The sequence below is a fragment of the Aplysia californica genome, unplaced genomic scaffold (genome assembly GCF_000002075.1).
Source record: "Aplysia californica isolate F4 #8 unplaced genomic scaffold, AplCal3.0 scaffold00371, whole genome shotgun sequence".
Taxonomy (NCBI): Eukaryota; Metazoa; Mollusca; class Gastropoda; order Aplysiida; family Aplysiidae; genus Aplysia; species Aplysia californica.
Window position 1 is genome coordinate 720344 of NW_004797641.1, and position 22510 is coordinate 742853.

Consider the following 22510-nt stretch of genomic DNA (forward strand, 5'->3'; position numbering starts at 1 on the left):
GGGGGGATGGGAGAGATATTGTGGGTAGTTGGCAGGTGCTCTGGTGTGATTTGCTCCTTTCCTATCAAACTATGATTGTCCTTATTTCTCCTCCTTCTTTTTTATGTTTGTCACTCTCTTGTGACTCCTCTAATCTTTGGCACTGATACAACCTTATTGTGTTGCAAGTGTCGTAAAGTGCTTGCTTCAACAAATGAGAAGAAGTATCAGTGGTGAAATTGTGACACATGTTTTGCGTGCTTTCCCCGTGTGCAGGTACTCGCAGAATGGCCAAGAAGAACGCCATTGTGAGAAGCTTGCCCTCCGTGGAGACCCTGGGCTGCACCTCCGTCATCTGCTCCGACAAGACAGGAACCCTCACCACCAACCAGATGTCTGTCTGCAAGGTGAGTGCGGCCTCCTGCACAGAGGAAGATTTTATAAAGATTTCTATGAATACAGGGTTTATCTTTGAGACATGCGAATTCTGCGGGTGATCGGAAGTCTACTTTCAGGGAACTGATGCTTATAGCATAATTAATATTCATGCATCTTCAAAGATTTTGTTTCGTTTGATTGAAATGCTAAGTGTGGAAGAGAAGTGGGCTCGTACAAGAATAAAGATTCCATTCCTCAACATGCATAGCCTCTTTTTAGGGTGAGCAGGCAGTCCACTGACACACCTGGGTTTTTGGTAGAGATTCGTGTGATTGAAATGCTAAGTGTAGAACATAAGTGGACTGTTTGAATAATCATCATCATCATCCGGTGCCTTGCCGACTGGCGTGGGCGATCATGGACCTCCACTTCACCCTGTCCTGGGCTGCAGCAATGGTGTCTGTTGTTCTTGCTGCTCCCAACCATGCTGTCATCTTGTCCAGTAATAATTTAATACAAGTCGCCCATAGGAGGCTCCACTTGTGGATTGAATGAACTGTATCATATTGAATTATTCTCTCTGACCTTGGTTTTCAGGGTGAGTCAGAGTTTTATTAAATAAAATTTATTAAATGTGAGGCAGCGTGGTGGAATCGAGAGCCTGATTCCACCACCCTGCCTCACAATTTTGTTTTTCGGTCACTCATGTTTTCTAGCAACAGAGACAGTGTGTATGTGTTTTGTCGATATGAATGAAAATGCAGGTCTGCTTTACAGTCAAAACTCAGACAGCCTCCCCATGGTCTCTGTTTACCTCTGTGTGTAACATCTGGGGAAAAAATTTCTCTGTTCTCCTCAGATGTTCATCTTCAACCAAGTTGAGGCTAACACCATCAAGACCCAGCAGTTTGACATCACCGGCTCCACCTACGCCCCCGAGGGAGAACTGTAAGGACCCTAACAGCGCTCAAAATCTACCTTGGGGATTTATTTATCTATTGCCTTTTAATACCGGCAATTGTAGTATTTTGTACGAGTGGGTGGAGGGCGCCTTCTTCTTTTCTTTCCTTCTGTTGTGTCTGTTTGTATATGAAGGTATCCCCACACGTTGATCATTAGGTCTTAGAAGGATTTCTAGTATTGGCTGACCCTTGAGCTTTTTTAAATGTCCTTCTTATGATTTGAGCTGCATGTGGGGGAGATAGTTTTCGAGCAAAGCCTTTGCCTAAGGCTTGTGGCAAGAGGTCACGTTGTCCTTGTTATGGTCGCTGATCTCGTTTGTTTGTTGCCTCCCCTCACAGCCCTGGTTGGCCCTGAGGTTGTCAGTCATTCTATTCTCTGTGCTGTCTCTAAATGTCACGGCAGATGCCAGCAGCGAAACATCCAAAATAGGAGTCATAGTTTTTTGCCCGACTTTTCTTTTTCTTTTCTTTTCTGTATTGAAAGATACAGATACAAAGATACTTTGTTGTGTATTCTGAAATGGCTGGGTTTTTATCAGATATAACTACCTCTAGTTGTATTAATGTAGTCTCAGTGGGTGGTTGGCGGGTGCTCTTGTGTGGTTTGCTCCTTCTTTCCTGTCAAACATCTGTCGTCCTTCTCTCCCCTCCTTTTTTGTGTATGTTACTCTCTTGTAGCACGTAATCTATTCTTCGGCACTTATATAACCTTATTGTGTTGCAAGTGCCGTAAAACTCTTACTAAAACTAAATGTAGTCACATATTCATGCTCTGTTTGTTATTATCAGATTTTAAAAAAATATCATATCTCGTAGTCTCAGTCACTTTAGTTTTCAATTCACTACATCCATATTTGTGGTGCAAGCTCGCCTTGGCATGAAAGTCGGTTTTTCTTTAAACAAGGAAATTGGGCAGTCACTCATAGCTCTTACCCAGCAATGTAAAAGTATCAACATACACTTGTTTTCTGCACCTGGTTACATTCCCTCTTACTCTCCCCCCCCCCCCCCCACCTCCTTTTATTTGACATTAACATGTTTAACTTTTTTTTCTTTTTAATTTTTCTAAGACTTTTTTCAAATCCATCTTCATGAATCTTCCTTGTGGGTGGTTGGGGGGGGGGGGGGGGTGCTCTGGTGTGGTTTTGTCCTTCTTTCCTATCAAACATCTATCGTTCTTATCTTTTCTTCCTTTTTTATGTTTGTTACTCTCTTGTAGCACCTCCGATCTTCGACACTTAAATGAACTTATTGAGTTGCAAGTGCCGTAAAACATACTAAAACTAAACGACCTTCCTTTCACTGGCTCAGACAAGAAGTAGAATAGAATAATGTTTTATGTTTTATTACCTTCAGGTTGATCAACAACAAAGTGGTCAAGTCCGGCGACTATCCTGGCCTGGAGGAACTGAACACCATCTGTGCCATGTGCAACGACTCCAGCGTTGACTACAATGACGTGAGCATCTTTTTGTGTCTTGTCCTTAGCTTTTGGCTAAAACAGCACCTGGCCATGGATGGCTGGTGCCTCTATAAATAAATCATTGATGGTCCTTAGCTTTTACAGTCGGACACGGAGAACTAATGCTCGCCGGGAATTGACAAATATGTCCGACGCATCGCAATAATGACTTTCCAAATTTTCCCTGTTGTTGTCGTTTTTGATCCAATGGCTGCTTGATATCGCATGTGATAGAGTGTGATTGCTTTGAGAGAGTGAGGTGGGGGTGGGGAGTGATAGTATGTACACAATATTGACTGCAGTTGCATACAACCAAGACGGATTTTTTCCTGGTGTGGTCAAGTAGTTTGACATTGTGCTATATCACTTTAGGGGGGCGGCGGCTACACCTGGAGGCTATCTCGCTTATTACTGGACCGAATTTTACAAAATTTCACACATATAACAAGCATAGTAAGGAGTCTTAAAATCCGCAATCAAATTTGAGAAAAAAGTTTCGTTTCCATGGATACGCCGCCATAGTGGATTTTATTGACATGTCTTACGTAATGAATACCGCACTTATCGCTCATGAAAATTGATTGTTTTTTTGCATGGGTGTTCACGAACATCAGATCTAAACATTTGTCTGTTGTTTTTTTCCTAATCGAATTAGAAAATTTTTAATGAATTTTTTCCTGAGGTAGCATTCAAGTTTGCGAAAAATCCTTGAAAATCCACACTCCAGACACCACCAACAAAAATCTATTCCATATATCAAAAATTCAACAGTCAAATATTTAGTATTACCTCTCCTCTTCATTCTGTGAAAATTTCATGAAGATTGGATGAAAAATGGTGGAGTTATTCAAAAAAGTATAGAGAAAAGTCGCATTTTGAGGAAACGGCCGATACAGAAAAATAAAATACTGACTTTATGAGGAAATGACGGTTACAAACATGCCCGGTATGGGAAAAAAATACGGTTTTTGGGGGTTCTTATGCCATGAAATAGTTGTGGAGCCCCCCCCTTAACATACTTGCATACATCTGACCTGTAAAGCACGATAAGGATATCTAGAAAGTAACTTTAAAATCTCACCCTGTGTATTAGTAGACTAATAAGTGAAAAACAAGAAGAAAAGGAAGAAGAAGGAGAAGAAAATAATCTGAAAATAACCGCTGTGTCGTTGTTTATTTTTGGTTTCCAGGCCAAGGACATGTACGAGAAGGTCGGAGAGGCCACAGAGACGGCCCTCACCGTCCTGGTGGAGAAGCTCAACTTCTACAACACAGACAAGTCCATCCTGAACAAGCGCGAGAAGGGCACCGTGTGCAACCACGTCATCCAGGACATGTGGCGCAAGGAGTTCACCCTCGAGTTCTCCCGTGACCGCAAGTCCATGTCCGTCTACTGCGTCCCCAACAAGCCCACAAGGGCTCCCGGCACCGCTCGCATGTTTGCCAAGGTGAGAAAGATGAAAAAAGAAAGACCTCGAGCGACATAATTTGTTTTGGTCATGTTGAACTTGTTAATGTTTTTTCTTCTTTCTTTTAATACACATATGTCTTGTGACATTTGTCAGTTAATAAATACAATTTGACGTGTGTTGAGTCTTTAGTTTCTCTGTGTTCAGTCTTATTTAAATACATGAATAATGCTGATGGAATTGTACCTGACAGCCATCTGTTTTCAAGAGGAAAAGTTGATGTCTTAGACAGATTACAGTAAATGTCAGGGTTATAGGGTTAATTATTAATATCAATACTGAGTGTTTTCTTTAGTTTTGCTTGGAATAAATGGCAGGTTCATAGAGTTACCTATTGATATTGTTGAGTACACTTGGGGTTTTATTGTAACAAATGTTACATAATGATATTGTTGAGTACACTTGGGTTTTTGTTACATAATGATATTGTTGAGTACACTTGAGTTTTTATTGTAACAGATGCCAGGCCCTTAGAGTTACATGATAAAGTTGAATACACTTCGGTTTTCATTGTTAGAAAAGTCAGGATCATAGAGTTACATAGAAATTTTGTTGAATATATTTAGTTTCGGTTGTAACAGAAGTCAGGCTCATCGAGTTACATTATAATGTTGTTAGATATAGTGTGGTTTTAATTATAATAACAAATGTCGGGTTCATCGAGAGTTGCTTTGAGACTTGCTATTATTTAATACAATAAATGAACTTTTGCTCTATTCTAGCTATACACTTATATTTATTCTTGTTTTTTTCCCCCCTTCTCAGGGTGCGCCTGAAGGACTGCTGGATCGTTGCACCCACGTGCGTGTGGGCCAGAACAAGGTGCCCATGTCACCCGCCATCAAGAACGAGATCATCAAGCACACCAAGAGCTATGGAACTGGTACGGAGATACGTTCCAGTTGACGTTAGAACATTTTATAACGGGGGGACTTGCAGGCTTTTTGGTTGTCATTATTATTTTTATTGTTATTGTTATTCTTTATTCTTATTATTGCCAAGTAGATACTCAGCTACACACACTTAATTTTCTTCCTGTTTATTTATTTATTTTTTTCGTATTTTACTCTCCAGTCTAGTGTGGTCTTTTTCTTCCGTTCCTTATCTCAGCGAGTCCCTAATCTGTTGGTGGTGCTATCAAGTCAGTTTTGTGCCTGGAACCATTGTTGCCTCCAATTTATCAACACAATATTTTTTCAGTTCCTCTTTAGTGGGTGGTTTGTGGGTGCTTTGGTGTATTATGTTCCTTCTTTCCTTTCAAACCTCCATCGTCTTTATCTCTCCTCCTTCTTTTTTGTGTTTGTTACTCTCTTGTAACATCTCTAATCTTTGGCACATATATAACCTATTTGTGTTGCAAGTGCCGTGAAACACTTACTAAAACAAAACTAAAACAATACCTCATTGGCACCTCAGGACGTGACACCCTGCGTTGCTTGGCCTTGGCTACCATCGACAACCCACCCCGCCGTGAGGAAATGGATCTGGAAGATTCCAGAAAGTTCATTCAGTATGAGGTAAGGAACCTGCTGGGAATTACTTGAGCTAGAGAACTACTTGCTAGTGGTAGATTGAACCTATATGTGTTGTGATAGGATTTTCGTTGAGGCTTCTTTAGTTTTATCATTGCAAAGATTGTTTTGGTTAAATTCTGAAAATAGAAATTGAAATTGGATTAGGTAGTTTAACAGCAAAAGCTTTTCTCGTTAATTTGGTAGTAATAGCAAATATGCCAATACTATCTTTTTTTGGGGTCTTAAAATTGCTCTAGGACCTCGATCAAAGAAAATGTGAATACTTTTAAAAGATTGCTCAAGTTTCATTTCTTTAAATGTCAGTTGAGGTGTGTGAACGTGTTCTGATGTGTCTTTGTTATCGATGTGTAGTTGAGAAAGCTCTTTATGCTGTTGAAATTATTTTCCTGTGCGTGTGAGGTTATTTTCAGGAATCTTGTCATAGATGTAAAGCTCTGAGAGTTAATATTTGTATGGGATAAAAGTTATAAATATAAGGGAATTAATTTATCATTATTATTCAGCAAGATGATTTTAAGTGTACATGGTGGTTGGCAGATGCTCTGATGCGGCTTGCTCCTTATTTCCTACCAAACTTCTATCATTCTTATCTCTCCTTCTCTTTGTATGATACTCTCTAGTTAGTAACACTTCCAATCTTTGGCATTTGTATGACTTATTTATTGTGTTTGAAATGCTGTAAAACTGCTACTATAACTAAAAGACAACTGTGTTATGTGTGTTTTCCCCCCCCACTCTCCTCAGACCAACATGACATTTGTCGGTGTTGTGGGTATGTTGGACCCCCCTCGTGAGGAGGTGAAGACTTCCATCAAGGAGTGCCGTGATGCTGGCATCAGGGTCATCGTCATCACTGGAGACAACAAGGTAGGTAACCCACTGTGTTTATCCATTTTCTTTTCATCTTTTATCCCTTCTCTGCTCGTTGTTTCCTCCAGACCTCCTCCTCTCACTCACGGGTGGTTGGAGGGCTCCACTGGTAGATCCTATTTCTTTACTTTCCCTCAGTTGTTTATGTCTCTGCGTCTGTCTTACTTTTTCCCAGCACTAAATGGTCATTATTGTGGGGATGTACTTCTCTTTACTCCAACAAAATAGACATTAACGTTTTTGGTTAAGGACAAATGAGGAAACTTTTTCTAGCATGTATGATGTCACATCTTCTCGTCTGTTTTCATAGGTGGTTTGCGGGTGCTCTGGTAGGTTTGCTTCTTCTTTCCTATGAAACATCTATCATCCTTATGTCCCCTTCTTCTTTTTTATGTTTGTTACTCTCTTGTAACACCTCTAATCTTCTGGCGCTCTTATGACCTTATGCAGTTGCGAGCGCCGTAAAAACCTCTACTAAAACTAAACTAAAACATCTGTTTTCAATTTTATTTCTTCCCATCTTTTTTTCTGATCCTTTCTCTTTTTCTTAATCGTTTTTCATCCGTTCTCTTGACGTTGTTTTCATCCATTCTCTTCCCACCCTCCTCAGGCCACCGCCGAAGCCATCTGCCGCAGAATCGGAGTTTTCGGAGAGAACGAAGTCACTGAGGGAATTTCCTTCACTGGCCGAGAGTTTGATGAACTGAGCGCTGAGGACCAGAGGGCCGCCGTTATGCGCGCTCGCCTGTTCGCCCGTGTGGAGCCCGCTCACAAGAGTAAGATCGTGGAGTACCTGCAGGCTGAGGGAGAGATCTCTGCTATGGTGAGTCCTGTGTCCAGGGACCAACAACACATTTGTGAGCCATCATGGTGATATCGGCGGCCCCTGTCAAATAATGAAATCAAATAAACCGGTGTTTTTCTGGCTGCTGGGCAATATTTTTCAAATTTTCTTTTTTTGGCTCAGCATCTTGTATGTTGATTTAAAAACACATTCCTGTGTAGATCTCAATGAAAAACAATGATCAAAAACACACAAAAAATGCGAATTTTCAGTTTCCATAGATACTACTACACCTTTGGAAGACTCCATATTTTGGTGGCCGTATTCTCAATAATTTTAACCCTGACACCACACGATTCCTACCTTCTTCAATCGGTAATCTTGACTTCTTTTCTAGGTAGATGAGTAAATATTTAGGCAAAAGCAAGGACAATTATCAAGATTTAAGAAGATACCAATAATTCTGTGTGCCCAAAACTTGAAGAGTGCCTGCTTCTATCGTGTCATGACACATTTCTTTGCCACCACCAAAATGCTGTATTTACAGACCTGCCTAGTACTTCAATAAAATCAGAGCTCTTTGATCTTATTTTGTGTATTGAAGGACTTGGATTCGATTTGCATAAAATCAAATATTTTTCCTCACTTACTTGTGACAATTACTGTATCTCTTTCCAAGCAACACTTTGTTGTTGCTCTTTTAATAGAAATGAGATGGAAGACTGAACCTTATATGCTCTATTTTATGGACTGAGTGTTGCTAGTCTTTGGCAGTGGATCATTTTTTGTCTGTCTCCTTAGATTCATTTCTATATCGAAAAGTGATTAATAAGACTTTTTGAATACAGCTTACTGTGGCAATGTTTCAGGATGTGCTCCACCTGAACTTGAAAAATAGAGGCCAATATGTATGAGATGTCCCTGAATCTTTCCTACTCTGCTGTCAGTGGGGTGTTTTTAGTGAATTCTATGTCACTGAATGTTTTTCCTGCCATAGCTAATGCTTGATGTGTGTGTCTGTGTGTTTCCCAGACTGGTGACGGTGTGAACGACGCCCCCGCCCTGAAGAAGGCTGAGATCGGTATTGCCATGGGATCTGGAACTGCTGTCGCCAAGAGTGCCTCCGATATCCTTTTGAAGAAAGATTGTAAATGTTGTTTCGATTCTCCATGGGAGCACTGCAGTGTTTACCAGCAGCTTGATGGTTGCTGATTATACGTACTTTACTTTACTTTTACTTTTTCATCCTCTGTTGCTGTCAAGCATTGATAGGAGATGCAGTTTTCTATGGTAGGCCAGCTCTGCAGCTCTTTCAATTGGGATATTTAATATGATATTACAGATACACCTTTATTGACCCCTTAGAGACATTTTTATTCTACTTATATGACTAATTACTTGAGAACAACGGCTTACAAGGTAAGGATAAGAAGGAAGATAGGTACAAAAAGTATCATGCGTTTTTGGTTGCCAAACTGCTGCCCCTTTAACTTCAACTGGCCAAGGCAGATCAGGAGGAAAATATACACTTTGTTTGATAAGTGCAGTTGGTAAAGAGGAGATTTTGATTACTGTTGGGGGAAATGTGAATAACTTTTGGGGTAATCTGCCTGTGCCGCATTTATGAAAATTTCCAGAATTTGAGGAACACATTCCTGACTTTTCCTTTCGGGATACAAATGAGTTTACGTACCCATTATGTGTGGGGTATCAATGTTTTCTTATCTTTCACTTGTATCATAATGAGATCAGTAAACTCCGGTACAAATTAGCTGTTCTGAAAATGGGAGGCCAGATTTTTGTGGTCAAATGGTTGTGGCATATCGAGGGCCGGGTAGCTATTGACAAGACTCTGCTAGTTGCAAATAATTGGAAGGCTGGCTGTGCCTATAATGGGGAGTCCAGCTGTTAGTTGTAAATTAGGAGTCCAGCTGTGCTTGCATCATTGCGTCTATGAATGTGTTAAAGGCCTTGACCCCAGTGCACAGATGGTGTTGGCTGACGACAACTTCTCCACCATCGTTTCGGCTGTGGAGGAAGGCCGTGCCATCTACAACAACATGAAGCAGTTCATCCGTTACCTCATCTCCTCCAACATTGGTGAAGTCGTGTGGTGAGTTGGGGCTTTCTTCGTCACTTGATCACAGGCTTCTGTTTGATCCATACTGTTATGCATTTTCACCTTGCGGTGTGATATTGGTATAATTGTTGTGGAAAGAAATGGCTGTCGTTGCAGAATAAGATAGATAGGGTAAGATGATAAGACTTTCTTTGTTCCAGTGGGAAGACGTTTAAGATAAAAAAAACCCTTTTTTTTAGGGGGGGTGATTTATTTATCTAAGATTTATATTTATAGTTTATCCCCATTGCAATATCATCGACTCTTTTTGAAATCGCTGACTTGTGTTATTTTAAAGTGTTTCTTCCTGAGAAGGCAAGGGGTCAGTGATGTGGTCTGCTCTTTCTTCCCTTTAGTTTTGGTTTTGTCGTATTTTATGTTCCTGGCAAAATATGACAGTTCTCATTCCCTCTGTAAACTACTGCTCTGTGGGTGGTTAGCGGGGTGCTCTGGTTTGATTTTGTCCTTTTTTCCTGTCGAACATCTATCGCCCTTATTTCTTTATTTGTATGCTACAATCCAGTATCACCTTTAATCTTCAGCACTTGTATAATGTAATTGTACTGCAAGTGCTGTAAAACTCTTACGGAACTAAAGTACTTCCTCATCCTTACTGTCGTCATTTTTCTCTACTTCTTTTGTATGTTTATCACTCCCTTGTGAACTGCTATTTCCGGGGTGCCTTGATAGTTGAAGGAGACTTTGTGCTGTTGAGGCAAGAGAGGTGAGAAGAGCAAGCCTGATTCCCCGTTTCGACTTTTCTGATGACATCCACCCCTTGGTGCTCATATGTACGTATGCAGTTGCGAGCGCTGTAAAACCTTACTAAAACAAACGAACATAAACTACAACTCCCTTTAAAAATTTGAAAATGAAATTATGATCACTGTGTAACCTACAACACCCCTCCCATCCATCCATCTCCCGTGCAGTATTTTCCTGACGGCTGCCCTGGGCATCCCCGAGGCTCTGATCCCCGTCCAGCTGCTGTGGGTGAACCTGGTCACTGACGGTATGCCCGCCACCGCTCTCGGCTTCAACCCTCCCGATCTGGACATCATGAAGAAGCCACCCCGATCTCCCAAAGAGGGCCTCATCACTGGATGGCTCTTCTTCAGATACATGGCCATTGGAGGTGAGAGGTTCTTGACCACGCTGTTGCTGTGGGTGGTTGTCGGGTGCTCTGGTCTGGTTTGCTGCCTTCTTTCTTAGAAATATATGTCGTCGTTATCTCTCCTCCATTTTTTGCTTGTTACTCTCTTGTCACACCTCAAATCTTTAGCACTTATATGACCTAATTTTTTGCCAGTGCTGTATAACTATTAGTAAGATAACCTTCCTTTTTTTTGGTATGTGTTTGTTATTCTTTTGTTATTGTAATACCTCTAATATTCTACCTTTATACTACAGCCTATTTGTATTGCAATTGCTGTAAAACTCACTAAACTGCTGCTTTTTCTTTCCTCATCCTTGCTATTGTCGTTTTTCCTCTACTTCTTTTGTATGTTTGTCACTCTCTTGTGAACTGCTATTTACTATTTCCGGGGTGCCTTAATAGTCGAAGCAGAGTAAGCTTGATTCTCCGTTTGTACTTTTCTTTTGACATCCACCCCTTGGCGCTCATAAGACCTTATGCAGTTGCGAGCACCCTAAAACCTTACTAAAACTAAAGTAACTAAACCATCTGTTTGTCCTCAGTGTACGTGGGCTGCGCCACTGTGGGAGCCGCTGCCTGGTGGTTCATGCTCTACGACAAGGGACCCAGGCTCAACTACTACCAGCTGGTAATGCACATACACTCGCACACTCGTGCGTGCCCACACATACACGCACACAGCAAACAGGCGTACGCGCCACAACATGAATGTACATGCAGGAGTACTCTTTCTTGCGCAGATATGGACATACATATACATTCTTTCTCTCTTTTTTATGCAAACACTCACTTGCTCACACGTACATACACACACTCATACACATACACACTCACGCACATTCATTTGCTCTCTCATTCTCTTACATACACACACATGTACACATGCAGACACTGGTCTTGTCCTGGTTGAACCTATGGAAACAAGGAAACTATTTGTAGAAAAAAACCTGAGCTGGTTGGGGGGAGGTAAAATGGGGATGATAGAGAGATTGAGAAGTGGTATTAAATGTCAAAACTGTATTATACTTTTCTCTGTTTTGTCATTAACATTTAGATGTATCTTGTAAGTCCAACCTATAAGCCCTTTCAGTACTGATAGTGAAAGGAATTTGATTTGTCTTTGAATTTAGTAAAATAAGTTGACATCAGATAAGGGCTGAGTGTAACTTTAGAAAAGGAAAAGAAGGACTTAATCTAATGTGCCCAGTTAGTATGGGTGTATAGGACACAAGATAAGTGTTTAATACTTGCCATGATATATGAATGTATAAATAATGGGAGGGAGAAGTGTCTGACCGGGTGAGTGGTGTGCTTCCTCAGACCCATCACATGCAGTGCCCGGCCGAGCCGAGGATGTTCAAGGGAGTGGACTGCAACGTGTTCCAGGCTCCCGAGCCTATGACCATGGCTCTGTCTGTCCTGGTCACCATTGAGATGCTCAATGCTCTCAACAGGTAACCCTTACACTCTTCCCCCGTGCCCGTCAGGGCGCAATGGGGCAAGGAAGCCTTTCTGGAAATTTCATGAATTTGGCCCCAAAAGTTTCCTGTTTTTTCATGTCTTGTATAAGTTTTTGTCCTGCTTTGTAGATGTAATGTGAGAACAGTCTGGATAGAATCTAGCACCTTTTTTGAATTTTTGTTGGAGCAAGGTGGCTGTATTGCCAGTTCTGAATTTTTTCTTCTGATTTTTTTATTGTTCTGTTGGCTGGATTTTGGACGCAGGCAGCCACGCAAGGAGAGAAACTTCTCATTGATCTTCTCTAATCTGTAATGCTACACTTTCCGTCTATTTTAGATCAGCTGTTGCTGTTTCACAGTCCCTCGTTTGTCTTTTAACAAGTCGCGAGTGAAAGTGAAAAGTGTGTCTTTTTCACTATGTCTGTTGGACTGCTTTTGTCTTTCTCCTCTTCCTGCGAATTGCTCCTCTTTTCAAGAACAGTTGTCGAGTGCCCAAGTTATCTCTGTCTGTTTTTCCTTCTATAAAGTTTTCCTATGGGTAATGATGTTTGAAGATAGCCACCCCAGTGGCTTTACAAATTGTATTATTGCCAGTGTGACAATGGTGTTGTTGTTGGGGCACTTGTGTTTCTTCTTGAAGTGACTTCTCTGTCTCCTGTGGATGGTGATGTCACTGATGTTGTGCTGATCTGAAGTAAAACACATTGTAATAAATCTTTCTCATTTTGTTTTGTCTGGATGTTTCTAAGCTCTTGAGTGTAAACGTTTGTGGTCTTGTGATAAAGTATGTAGCAGACTGCTTTCTTTTTAGAGATGACATCGCTTCTGCTGTTGGCCTTCCTGAAGCTTTTCATATGAGAAGTCTTTGTCGTTTCTTTGTCAGTGTGAGGAATTTGGCTTTGTCTTTGTCCGTGGCTCAGGTACGTTTGTCAATTGTGAAGTTTGGATCCTTCTGAAAACTTTCCCTCGTCATATCTGTGAAGTTTCGATCACTGCCCTGTCCTGTCCTCATGCACTGGTGAAACTGTGGACCAATACTCAGGACCATTGTTCCATCCTTCGGAGCGTAACCCAAACGGTTTGGACGTTCAGGTCACCACGCAGACGAGGAGCTAGCTGGCTGGGGCCGGGGTTGGGCCGAGTCGGACTTCCTCTTGGTGTTTTTCCACCGTGATGGACGTGGTGTGGTGCTTGTTCATTGTATCTTTTCACTCACGTGACCCTTCCCTTTTGCAGACCCACCAGGCCCAGTGCTTGGCTCAGGATGAAATGTTTGCCGGCATCGACTGCGGAGTGTTCTCCCACCCGAAGCCCATGACCATGGCCCTGTCGGTTCTGGTCGTTATCGAGATGCTTAATGCCTTGAACAGGTGAGGGGGGCTGGTCACAATTCTCAGCACACACACACACATATACACACACACACGCGCACACACACACACACACGCAAATACTAGACATAAACACGCACACACATGCACTCTCACACACACAGACAAACACACGCATAGACAAAACATACCCTCACACGTAACACATTCAAATGAAAATCGTTCATTTAACAAGATTATTTCACACGCGCACATACACTATTAAAGAGTCGGTGATGTGTACACGTATGTACAAGTTCATTTACACGCATTATTCTCTGATCTACACCTTCTTCACGCCGACTTGTTCCAAACAGTATATCTCGCATAAAGCTCTACACACGCGCGCATGTAGACTCATGATGCTTAAAAGAGATGCACACTTTTATCAAATGAAATATTTCTCTCACACATTTGCATAAAAATAACATGCCTATATGTTGCACATTATTGAGTCATTCCTTCCGCCTTTGGGTGTCAGATTAGTGAGAGTCGTACAATTATTCACACCAGTGCAGTAAGAACGTAGTATGTCTTGTGTCTAGGTTACTGGGTGTGAGCTCTATTTAATGACTCTGGGTGTTGGAAAAAGTAAATTGGGTCTTTTGACATCACTACTCATACTACTCCTTTTGTTCTTACCTCTACCAAAGTACTATTTTGAGGTATAGGAATCCAGAACCGTCTTTAAGATTTTAAAAAAGATGGAGGAGAAAGAAAGAATTGGATCTTGGAAACAAAAGTCTCGGTTTGATTTGTGTAGGGACTTGTCAAAAGAATTACATACTTCTTGAACATACCTTTATGCTGTTTTCTCTGGGGGTTTTTGTATAGAAAAAAAGGAAAGTGTTGTCAGATATGCCAAGTAAAGATTTGAGCTCAACAGACAAAAACTGCGACATTTCTGAGTGCTATTCTTTCCGGAATTTGTAGAGTCACTGGCTTTTTCGAGACAAGCAAAAAATACACTGGCAATGCTCAGATTTGTTATGCTTCTTATTTATCCATAAGTAATTTATTTCACATATCTAGTTGCCTTTTATAGAAAAGAGTGCTTTAAAAAATATATTTCTCCGAATTTCATTGTAGAGGTGAATTAGTGCGTAGCTTTTATCTGCTTTTTTTTTTTTTCTTACTTTCTTTCATAAATAAATGTTATTACAATTTGCGGACAGAACATTCTTTGCTTAAATTACGACTTGTTTTTGAGGCCAAAGCAAAAAGTTTTTGGCACCACCAAGTTGTCCTGTTAGATTAATGTACACACATTTCCATACTAGTGCGCCTATTGTTTCAACGGACGTCTTCAGTAGGACGCTCCATTAACACGACTACACCCGCCGTCAATGAGCACACACATCACTTGCACTTACACTAGCGTGCGCACTTACACTCGCGCACACACACACATATATGCAAAAGAAGAAAAAAATTCGCCTAAAAATGCACACACTCGCACACACACACACACTCGCACACACACACACACACACACACACACACACACACACACACACACACACACACACACACACACACACACACAGACATACACACATACACGAGACAAGGGGAAGAGCACTGGCAGTGCCAAACTATAGATGACTCATACCAGCAGGAAGACGATGGTGCTTCCTGTGTCCAAGTGTCTGAGGGGCTTCTCAGCTTGTGACCTGGAAGTACCGTCGAGGTCACATCCCTGAAACAGTTCTTGTTTGAAGAAAAAAGAAATCTGGAAGACATAGCAGTTTGAGTCACCGTAGGGATAGGAAAGGAGGTTAAAATCTTGGTTCAAAATGTTTAAAAGGTTCTGAATTTTGGGTAGCCGAGGGGGGGGGGGGGGGGGGGGTAAGCTTCCCAGTAATTTCTAATACATGTAAAGCATAATTCCTGTGTTTTTGCATCTAATCTGGGGTCCTTTTGTTTTCCTTAATGGAAATGTCGAAATTTTTTTAAAAACAAAAATGTTTTATTTCAGTAATTATCTCAGTCCTTATGTCAGAGTAGAAAAGTTAAGCCATCAGATTCACTTTCAGGACGACTGTTTTTTCTTTCTTTTTTTTTTCTTTTTTAAAGACATTTGATTGTGTTGGGAAGTAAAATCCATCATTGAAAACAAAAGATAAAGAATGTGATAAAAACTGGTCACATAACATGTACCGGTGAGCTGTTCCAGGGATGTGATTTGCAACATGTACTTACAACCTTTGTCTTCTCCTCTTATCTCTCTGTCTGTCTTTTTGAGGTTTTTTTTTATCAACACATTTAAGGGGAGCTGGTTTTTTTGATTGAAAGACATTTTAAAAAATGGATAAGAATCTTCTATGTTAATGTCTTCCCCCCTTTTATGTGTGTACCAATTACGAACATTTAATATTTTTATATATTTTGTTTCTAACAACCCCTGCTGCGGTAGAGTGAGATAGAATACATAGTAAGGTGAAATTCGAAAATGTGATGATAAGTTGGAAGAATGGAAACCATAAACATCATTAATTATTTTTTTCCTCCCATAAATCACCACGTTACCACATTTTCATATATAACAGTTCGTACTGTCCCTTCCCAAGGAACCTGTAATAAAGATAAGAGAGTCTGAATTTGTACTTCTCAGTGAGTGGTGTATTGTAAATAATCCTGTTAGGAGTCGTCCGGTCGATTGTGGTAGAGATTAACGTAACGGACCAGTGCGCCATGATTCTTGTGCTCACGATTGTCGAAACCCCTTCCATATAGACTAGTGATATAATCTGCATGCAGGCCTTATTCCACTGTTTTTAAACAAATTAAAGCTCTGGTTTTTTTCGGAATGACATGACCATCCATAGTGTTTGCGTACTGTTACTTTACCGCACAGGGGGAGCTTCTATATGGACGTTTAGTAGTCGAGCAGCGATGCATATCTTCCAAAGAGCAGGGGCTTTTGGGAGAAAAAAAAAATAAGAAAGGAAAAAAAAAAAGAAGAAAAACAAACGTGTCTCAACTGATGCCACTGGACTAAAAATCCTCTGGCCTTTTCTTTCTCAACTCCAATGTCTGAAATTGAAAGTACATGGCTTACAAGGGCAACTCTTGTCAAAAGAGCTTTGAACACTTGAAGACGTTCTACAAGTTTCGGAGTAGGACAGTTGTATCGAGTATATTTTTTTTCTTCTCCATCCCAAGGCTGAAGTGAAATAAAGATACACGAGGGACAAAATCTTTTTAAAAAATATTCAAAGAAGTCTCTTGAGAAGCATAAAGAGGTACCCTGATTGCGGCTGAAGTAATTTGGCAAAGGCTCTTGTATGGTCATGGCAAGTTTTTTTCTCTGTAATAATTGTTTCCTTTTTTCTGAGGGACAGACAAAAAGAGGAAAGTATTACAGATTATTTTTCCTTTTTTTTGTCCCCACTTTTAATTCGAGAGGATATCTTGTTTGATTCTTCTTTATTACGAAGGCCTCGGAGAAGGGAAAGAGATTATTTGTGTAGAAAAGTTCAGTTGAAAGATAAAGAGTCTTTTGAAATAGGCACAACAAAAAAAAATACCCAACAAAGAATGTAATAATCGACAATGGAAACGTCCATCCAGCTCCCCCTGTGTTGGTAACAAAAAAAAAATGGAATGACAGAAGAGACCAAAAAAAAAAAAAAAAAAAAAAAGAAAGAAAACCACCCACCCCCCCACCCAGTTAAAGTTGCCTTGTGACAAGGTTGTGATGAGATGTGTTGCTGCTCTCCTTCCTTCCGCGTCTTCCTGCATGGTGTGATGTTGTTATTTATTGCCTGGAGTCACACGACGCCTGCTCTTTGTCTTGCCTCGCTCTCAACGCCTCCTCCCTTGCTCGCTCGCTCACTCGCTCGGCGGGGAGGAGGACACCTCACGCACCTGTGGGCGCACTCTCGTGTGCGTACACATTTGTGTGTTTGTGTGTGAGACACTAACTGCCAGCCCCCCCCTCTCCCTTTTCACTGCTCTTTTTTTCATACCTGTGTGGTGACAGATTCACATAGTTATCTTAAAGTGGATTTCTTTCTATATATATATACTTATATATATGGGGTTTTTTTAAATTTATTCATTTATTTTTAAAATTTTCAGTTTCATTTCTCATAGATATATCTGTTTATTAATTTGTCTTTTGCCTTTTAATTTCTTTTTATTTTGGTCGCTCCCCTACCCATTCTTTATTTTTTTTTGCTCTTAAATTTTATCTCTTTTAGTCTGAAAGAATAAAGTACATTTTAAAAATCTAATTGAAATACACTCTGGAAGTGTACAATTTTATTGATCGATTTATCTATTTATTTATGTATTTTTTTATTTGGATTTTTTCCCCCTTTTTCTTTCCTTTGAATCTGTCACCTCCGCAGAATATTTAAAATGCATCTGATGATAACAGAACTGACTCTTTCAGCCGGCAGTTCAAATTCTGGGTCTTTGGTTGTGCAGAGTGAAGCGCCCAAGATGACTTTGTTCTCATTGGAGTGGTCCAATGGTGAGGGGAGGGCGGGAGGAGGAGGAGCTTTCCCTCCCCACTCCCCGACACATCGTTTCCACCCGCGTGGGCGCTTTTGATACTCTCAGGGAAGGCTCTCTATTGCCAGATGGGTCTCCCCTCGGTCTCTGAACGCGCCTGATGGCAGCTGACCTGCGTGGCGGTCCTCTGTACCTGTGTGGCGGTTCTCTGTACCTGCGTGGCGGTTCTCTGTGCCTGCACCACAGCTTCCACAGATCTCTCCTGCGTGGGCTGCCTGTGTGGTCACTTTGCTCCCTCGCCTGCGTAGCTGCCTGTGCTCAATGCTGAATGCCAGACTTTTGTAGCCAGACAAGTAGTTGCTATGTGGTTTGTTTGTTTTGTTAGTTTTTCCTTAGTATAGACTGTTTGTTTTCTTCTTCTTCTCGTGTGTGTCTTTTGGAAGCCATATTTAAAAATCGTTTGTTGTGTGAAATAGTTTTTAATGCATTACCATTAATGTTGTTTCATTCTTCTTTTTTTTTTCCTTTCTTTTTTTTTCTTTTTTTTTTTTTTGATATACGGTTTGCGCTTTGTAAACGCTTGAGTATTTAGCTGGCTGCTCTTGTATGATTAATTCATCATGGCTGAAGAAAGGCTGTTTCATGGTAACAGTACTCCACTCCTGTAGCACTTGTAACATACACTAACTGCCTAGCCTTCTTTGGGACATCTGTGGTAGGATGTTATTATGCGTATTTATTTCTATGTGAGCTCAGGACAAGTTGAAAAGTGAGTTGTTTCTTTTTTTTTTTGGGGGGGGGGTGCGCAAGTGTTCCCATGCTGAGGGTTTCCGTCTGCTTCCTCCCAGTTTGACTTATTACATATCCAGGGTTCCCTTTGCTGGTAGTAAATTATAATGACATTCGTATTCTGCTACACTACGTGGTGTGAAGCGAGAGGCTGGTTGTTGGGGGAATCGATAACCATATCCGTATCAATTGTCTGGTTGTAGTAGGAGGGTTCATTTTTGTAAAAGGTTAATTGACAAGCTCCTCTGTGTTCATTAACACGTTGCAGTCACACAGCTTGCAGTACAAAATACCCTATCTGGTCACCCAGCCAGGAGAGTCACTGCAACAGACTGGAACTGCTAATTGTCACCGTCGCATTATTGCGGCAAGTGACAGCAAAGTGTTAAATGTTGTTGCACAGATTTTTTTTTTGTACACACCCTAGTCTGAAGTGAGATTTTCATTGGTAAACTTTTAGTTCTCTGGTTAGTGCATGTGCAGTCGTCTTGGTGTTGCTCTGCTCTCAAGTGAAGTCAAAATTAGATGAAATGACTAGGATGATAAGAAAACGTTCATTGATCAGGAAAGTTCATCCCCTATAAACAGAAGTGGGATTGTTTATAGCGTTTTTTCACTATCTTTACAGTGCGAAACTGAGCATGGCTTTCCCAGTTATTGTGTTGTCTTCAAGACTTTTTCTTATAGATGTGTTGTAGATGGACAAAAATTAGTCTGTAGAGAAACATTGAAGTCAGCTTACAATGTGGAGGAACTTTTACCAGCTGTGCTTGTTTTTTTGTGGGGGTTTTTCTGTTTGCTTGTAGTCATTTCTTTTTTCAGCCAGAAATAGAGTTAACATGAATTTTGTTAGTTCTTTTCTGTCTTTAGTGTCGAAAGAATTCTTGGCTACTTTTTGGTTGCGTGCAATTGTCCCTCGTGAGATTTGTCAAAAAGTGGGAAGGGGTATTGGGAGGAAATGATAGTGGTTTTGAGAGAAGTGCATAAAACAGTTGCACTACTGAACAGTCATGTATTGCTGAATGCACAAGCAAATCTGATGATAATGAAGCTCTGACTGTCGTATGAGCACAGCACCTCGTGTTTACAGCACAATGAAAGCTCTAGCTTAGTTCACCCTCTCTGAATGCCTGTCTGTACAAAAGAGCTCTAGATTATTAGGTCACCCTATCTAAATGCCTCTCTGTACTGGTGGGCGCATACATACATCCATTGCCTGATGTCGTTTATGATGCATTTCTCCAGGGCTAGAATTTGCGTAAATTAACTGGGGGGGGGTTTTTCCGCTGCCAGCGGTGGCTGGTTTCTTCCCATTAACAATAAGGTTTTATGCTCTGCTCATGTAGAGTTTTGTCACTCTCAGGCGTGTGCCTAGCCCCACACATAGCTGTGGAATGTCTCTCAGCCTGTATATAGTTCTATCTCCCAACAGCTCAGTTGGATAGGAGATGGCTCAGATTTTTTAAACCCAAAAACTTTTAAAAAATGGACCTTCATTGTTTTTTGCGTGGGTAATAGGTGGTTCTAAAAATTGTTTCCATTCATTTAGGGTTACGAGGTGTCTTGTGGCCCAAATCTCGAAAGTAACACCCAAAAAAAGGGTTGGGGGGGGGTCTAATTTTTTTAGAGATGTGTCAGATTTCATGATGTGGCGCTAAAAGAGGAGGTGGGGGGGGGGGGTTCTATTTTTGAAGATCTGGCAGGTTTCATGAGAGACCCGGATGAAGTGTGATAACCATGGTATGGTGAGGTGATGATGAAATTGCCTGGTATACTGCCAGCTTTGTCGATGACCATGATGTGACCATGTTTTGTCCATGTCTGCAGCTTGAGCGAGAACCAGTCCCTGATTGTGATGCCCCCATGGACAAACAAGTGGTTGATCGGCGCCATCAGTCTTTCTATGTTCCTGCACTTTATTATCCTCTACGTCGACGTCATGTCTGTGAGTACTAACACTATTCATTATTCATATTTATTTATTTATTTATTTTATTTATTTATTTAACATATTTTTAAAAAATATATTTGTCATGCTGGTGATCAGAAGCCCCTCTGTGCTGGTCTGCTCCTTCTACTTTTTCTCGTGAAATTTCTCATCACCTTTATTGATTGAAATTTTTCATTGTTTCTATGGAAATTTCCCATGTTGTTTCTAGGAAAATGTGGCTATTATGGCCGTGATTGGCAAATTAATTATACAGTTTGCAGTGAATTTTGAAGTCGGATTATTATTATTAGATATCGGGTGTGGGTGTACTTTTGAAGTTGTCATCAATGCCTGTTGGGCTTTTTTTCTTATTACTTCTTGACTTGTTCTTTTATACACTCTTAGTGGGTGGTTGGCGGGTGCTCTGGTGTGGTGTGCTCCTTCTTTACTATCAAACATGTATCGTCCTTATCTCCCCTCCTTCTTTTTTTGTGTTTGTTACTCTCTTGTAACACCTCTAATCGTCTGGTGCTCATATGACCTTATGCAGTTGCGAGTGCCGTAAAACTCTTACTAAAACTAAACTAATACACTCTTATACTTTGTAGACGGGTGGTTGGAGGGTGCTACTAGTAAGTACCTCTTCCTGTACTCTCTCTAGTATTTTTGTCCATCAGTCTTCCTTTTTTTTCCGTAGGGCTTTGTTACTGCTGTCATGTTGGTGTACTTTTTTTTACTTTGCTCTTTGTCCTTTACACAAGAGGAGATGACCATTGTCGTGTCCATAGGCAAGTCTTGAACTTCGACTAATAACAGGCTTTTTTTCAAGTGCTCTTGATGTGTCTAGTTGCTGTCTTGGCTCAAAATGCGGGAAGATGGAGGGTCCAAATTCCTTGAAATCCGTGCTGTTTCTGTCTGTTTTGCTAGTAATGCTCACTGTCATTCAGCGTTCGAGTGGCCTGTTATTGTGGTCCTGTGTTTGTCTATAGCTCAAACGAAATTTCCTCCAAAATCTGGCTGGTTTATCGTGTCAATATGCATCTCTCACAAAGATTTCCAAGGGCTGGGTGGTTGGGGGATGTTGTGGTGTGGCTTGCTCCTTTTGTCCTATCAAACATCTATGGTCCTTATCTCTCCTCCAGTGGGTGGTTGGCGGGTGCTCTGGTGTGGTTTGCTCCTTCTTTCCTATGAAACATCTATCGTCCTTATCTCCCCCTTCTTCTTTTTTATGTTTGTTACTCTCTTGTAACACATCTAATCTTCTGGCGCTCATATGACCTTATGCAGTTGCGAGCGCCGTAAAACCTCTACTAAAACAAACAAACAAACTGTATGGTGACATTAATATGTTAATGTGTTTCTCTTTACTCAAACTCAAAGTCGTCTATAATGTTTGGTACTTAATGACTTGTTTATGTTGCAAGTGATGTAAAACTCTTCCTTTAAAAAAAAAAAACACAAAAAAAATTTTTAAGTGAGGTTTAATTTGCCCATCTATTGTGTTGATGCGAGTCTCTTACAAAGCTTTCCTGTTCTACACAGGTGATCTTCCAAATCACCCCTCTGAACCTTGAGGAATGGGTGGCGGTGATGAAGATATCCATCCCGGTCATTCTACTGGACGAGACTCTCAAGTTTGTGGCCAGAAAGTTCGCTGACGGTAAAAACCCACTTTACTCCTGTCACTGGCTGGTTGTCTCCTGGGCTGTCTATGTGGCCTGGATGTACTACACTCTCTTTTAGGGCCCCTCTCTATAGTTCCTCTTCTTCCTCTTCTTCCCCCCCC

At 40.9% G+C, this 22510-nt stretch overlaps 1 protein-coding gene across 1 annotated transcript in view; it reads left to right on the forward strand.

Annotated features, from left to right (window-relative positions):
• LOC101846151 (calcium-transporting ATPase sarcoplasmic/endoplasmic reticulum type) overlaps window positions 1-22510 on the forward strand; it is a gene marked incomplete in the record, with an annotated part of 106523 nt that overhangs the window by 62333 nt on the left and 21680 nt on the right. The window contains 15 exon segments of the mRNA XM_035971079.1: window positions 256-386; window positions 1217-1305; window positions 2676-2778; window positions 3972-4229; window positions 5016-5133; window positions 5667-5767; window positions 6530-6652; window positions 7266-7478; window positions 8472-8565; window positions 9426-9552; window positions 10491-10693; window positions 11257-11342; window positions 12035-12168; window positions 20622-20739; window positions 22267-22384. Of these exon segments, the coding sequence (XP_035826972.1) occupies window positions 256-386; window positions 1217-1305; window positions 2676-2778; window positions 3972-4229; window positions 5016-5133; window positions 5667-5767; window positions 6530-6652; window positions 7266-7478; window positions 8472-8565; window positions 9426-9552; window positions 10491-10693; window positions 11257-11342; window positions 12035-12168; window positions 20622-20739; window positions 22267-22384 (2016 nt within the window).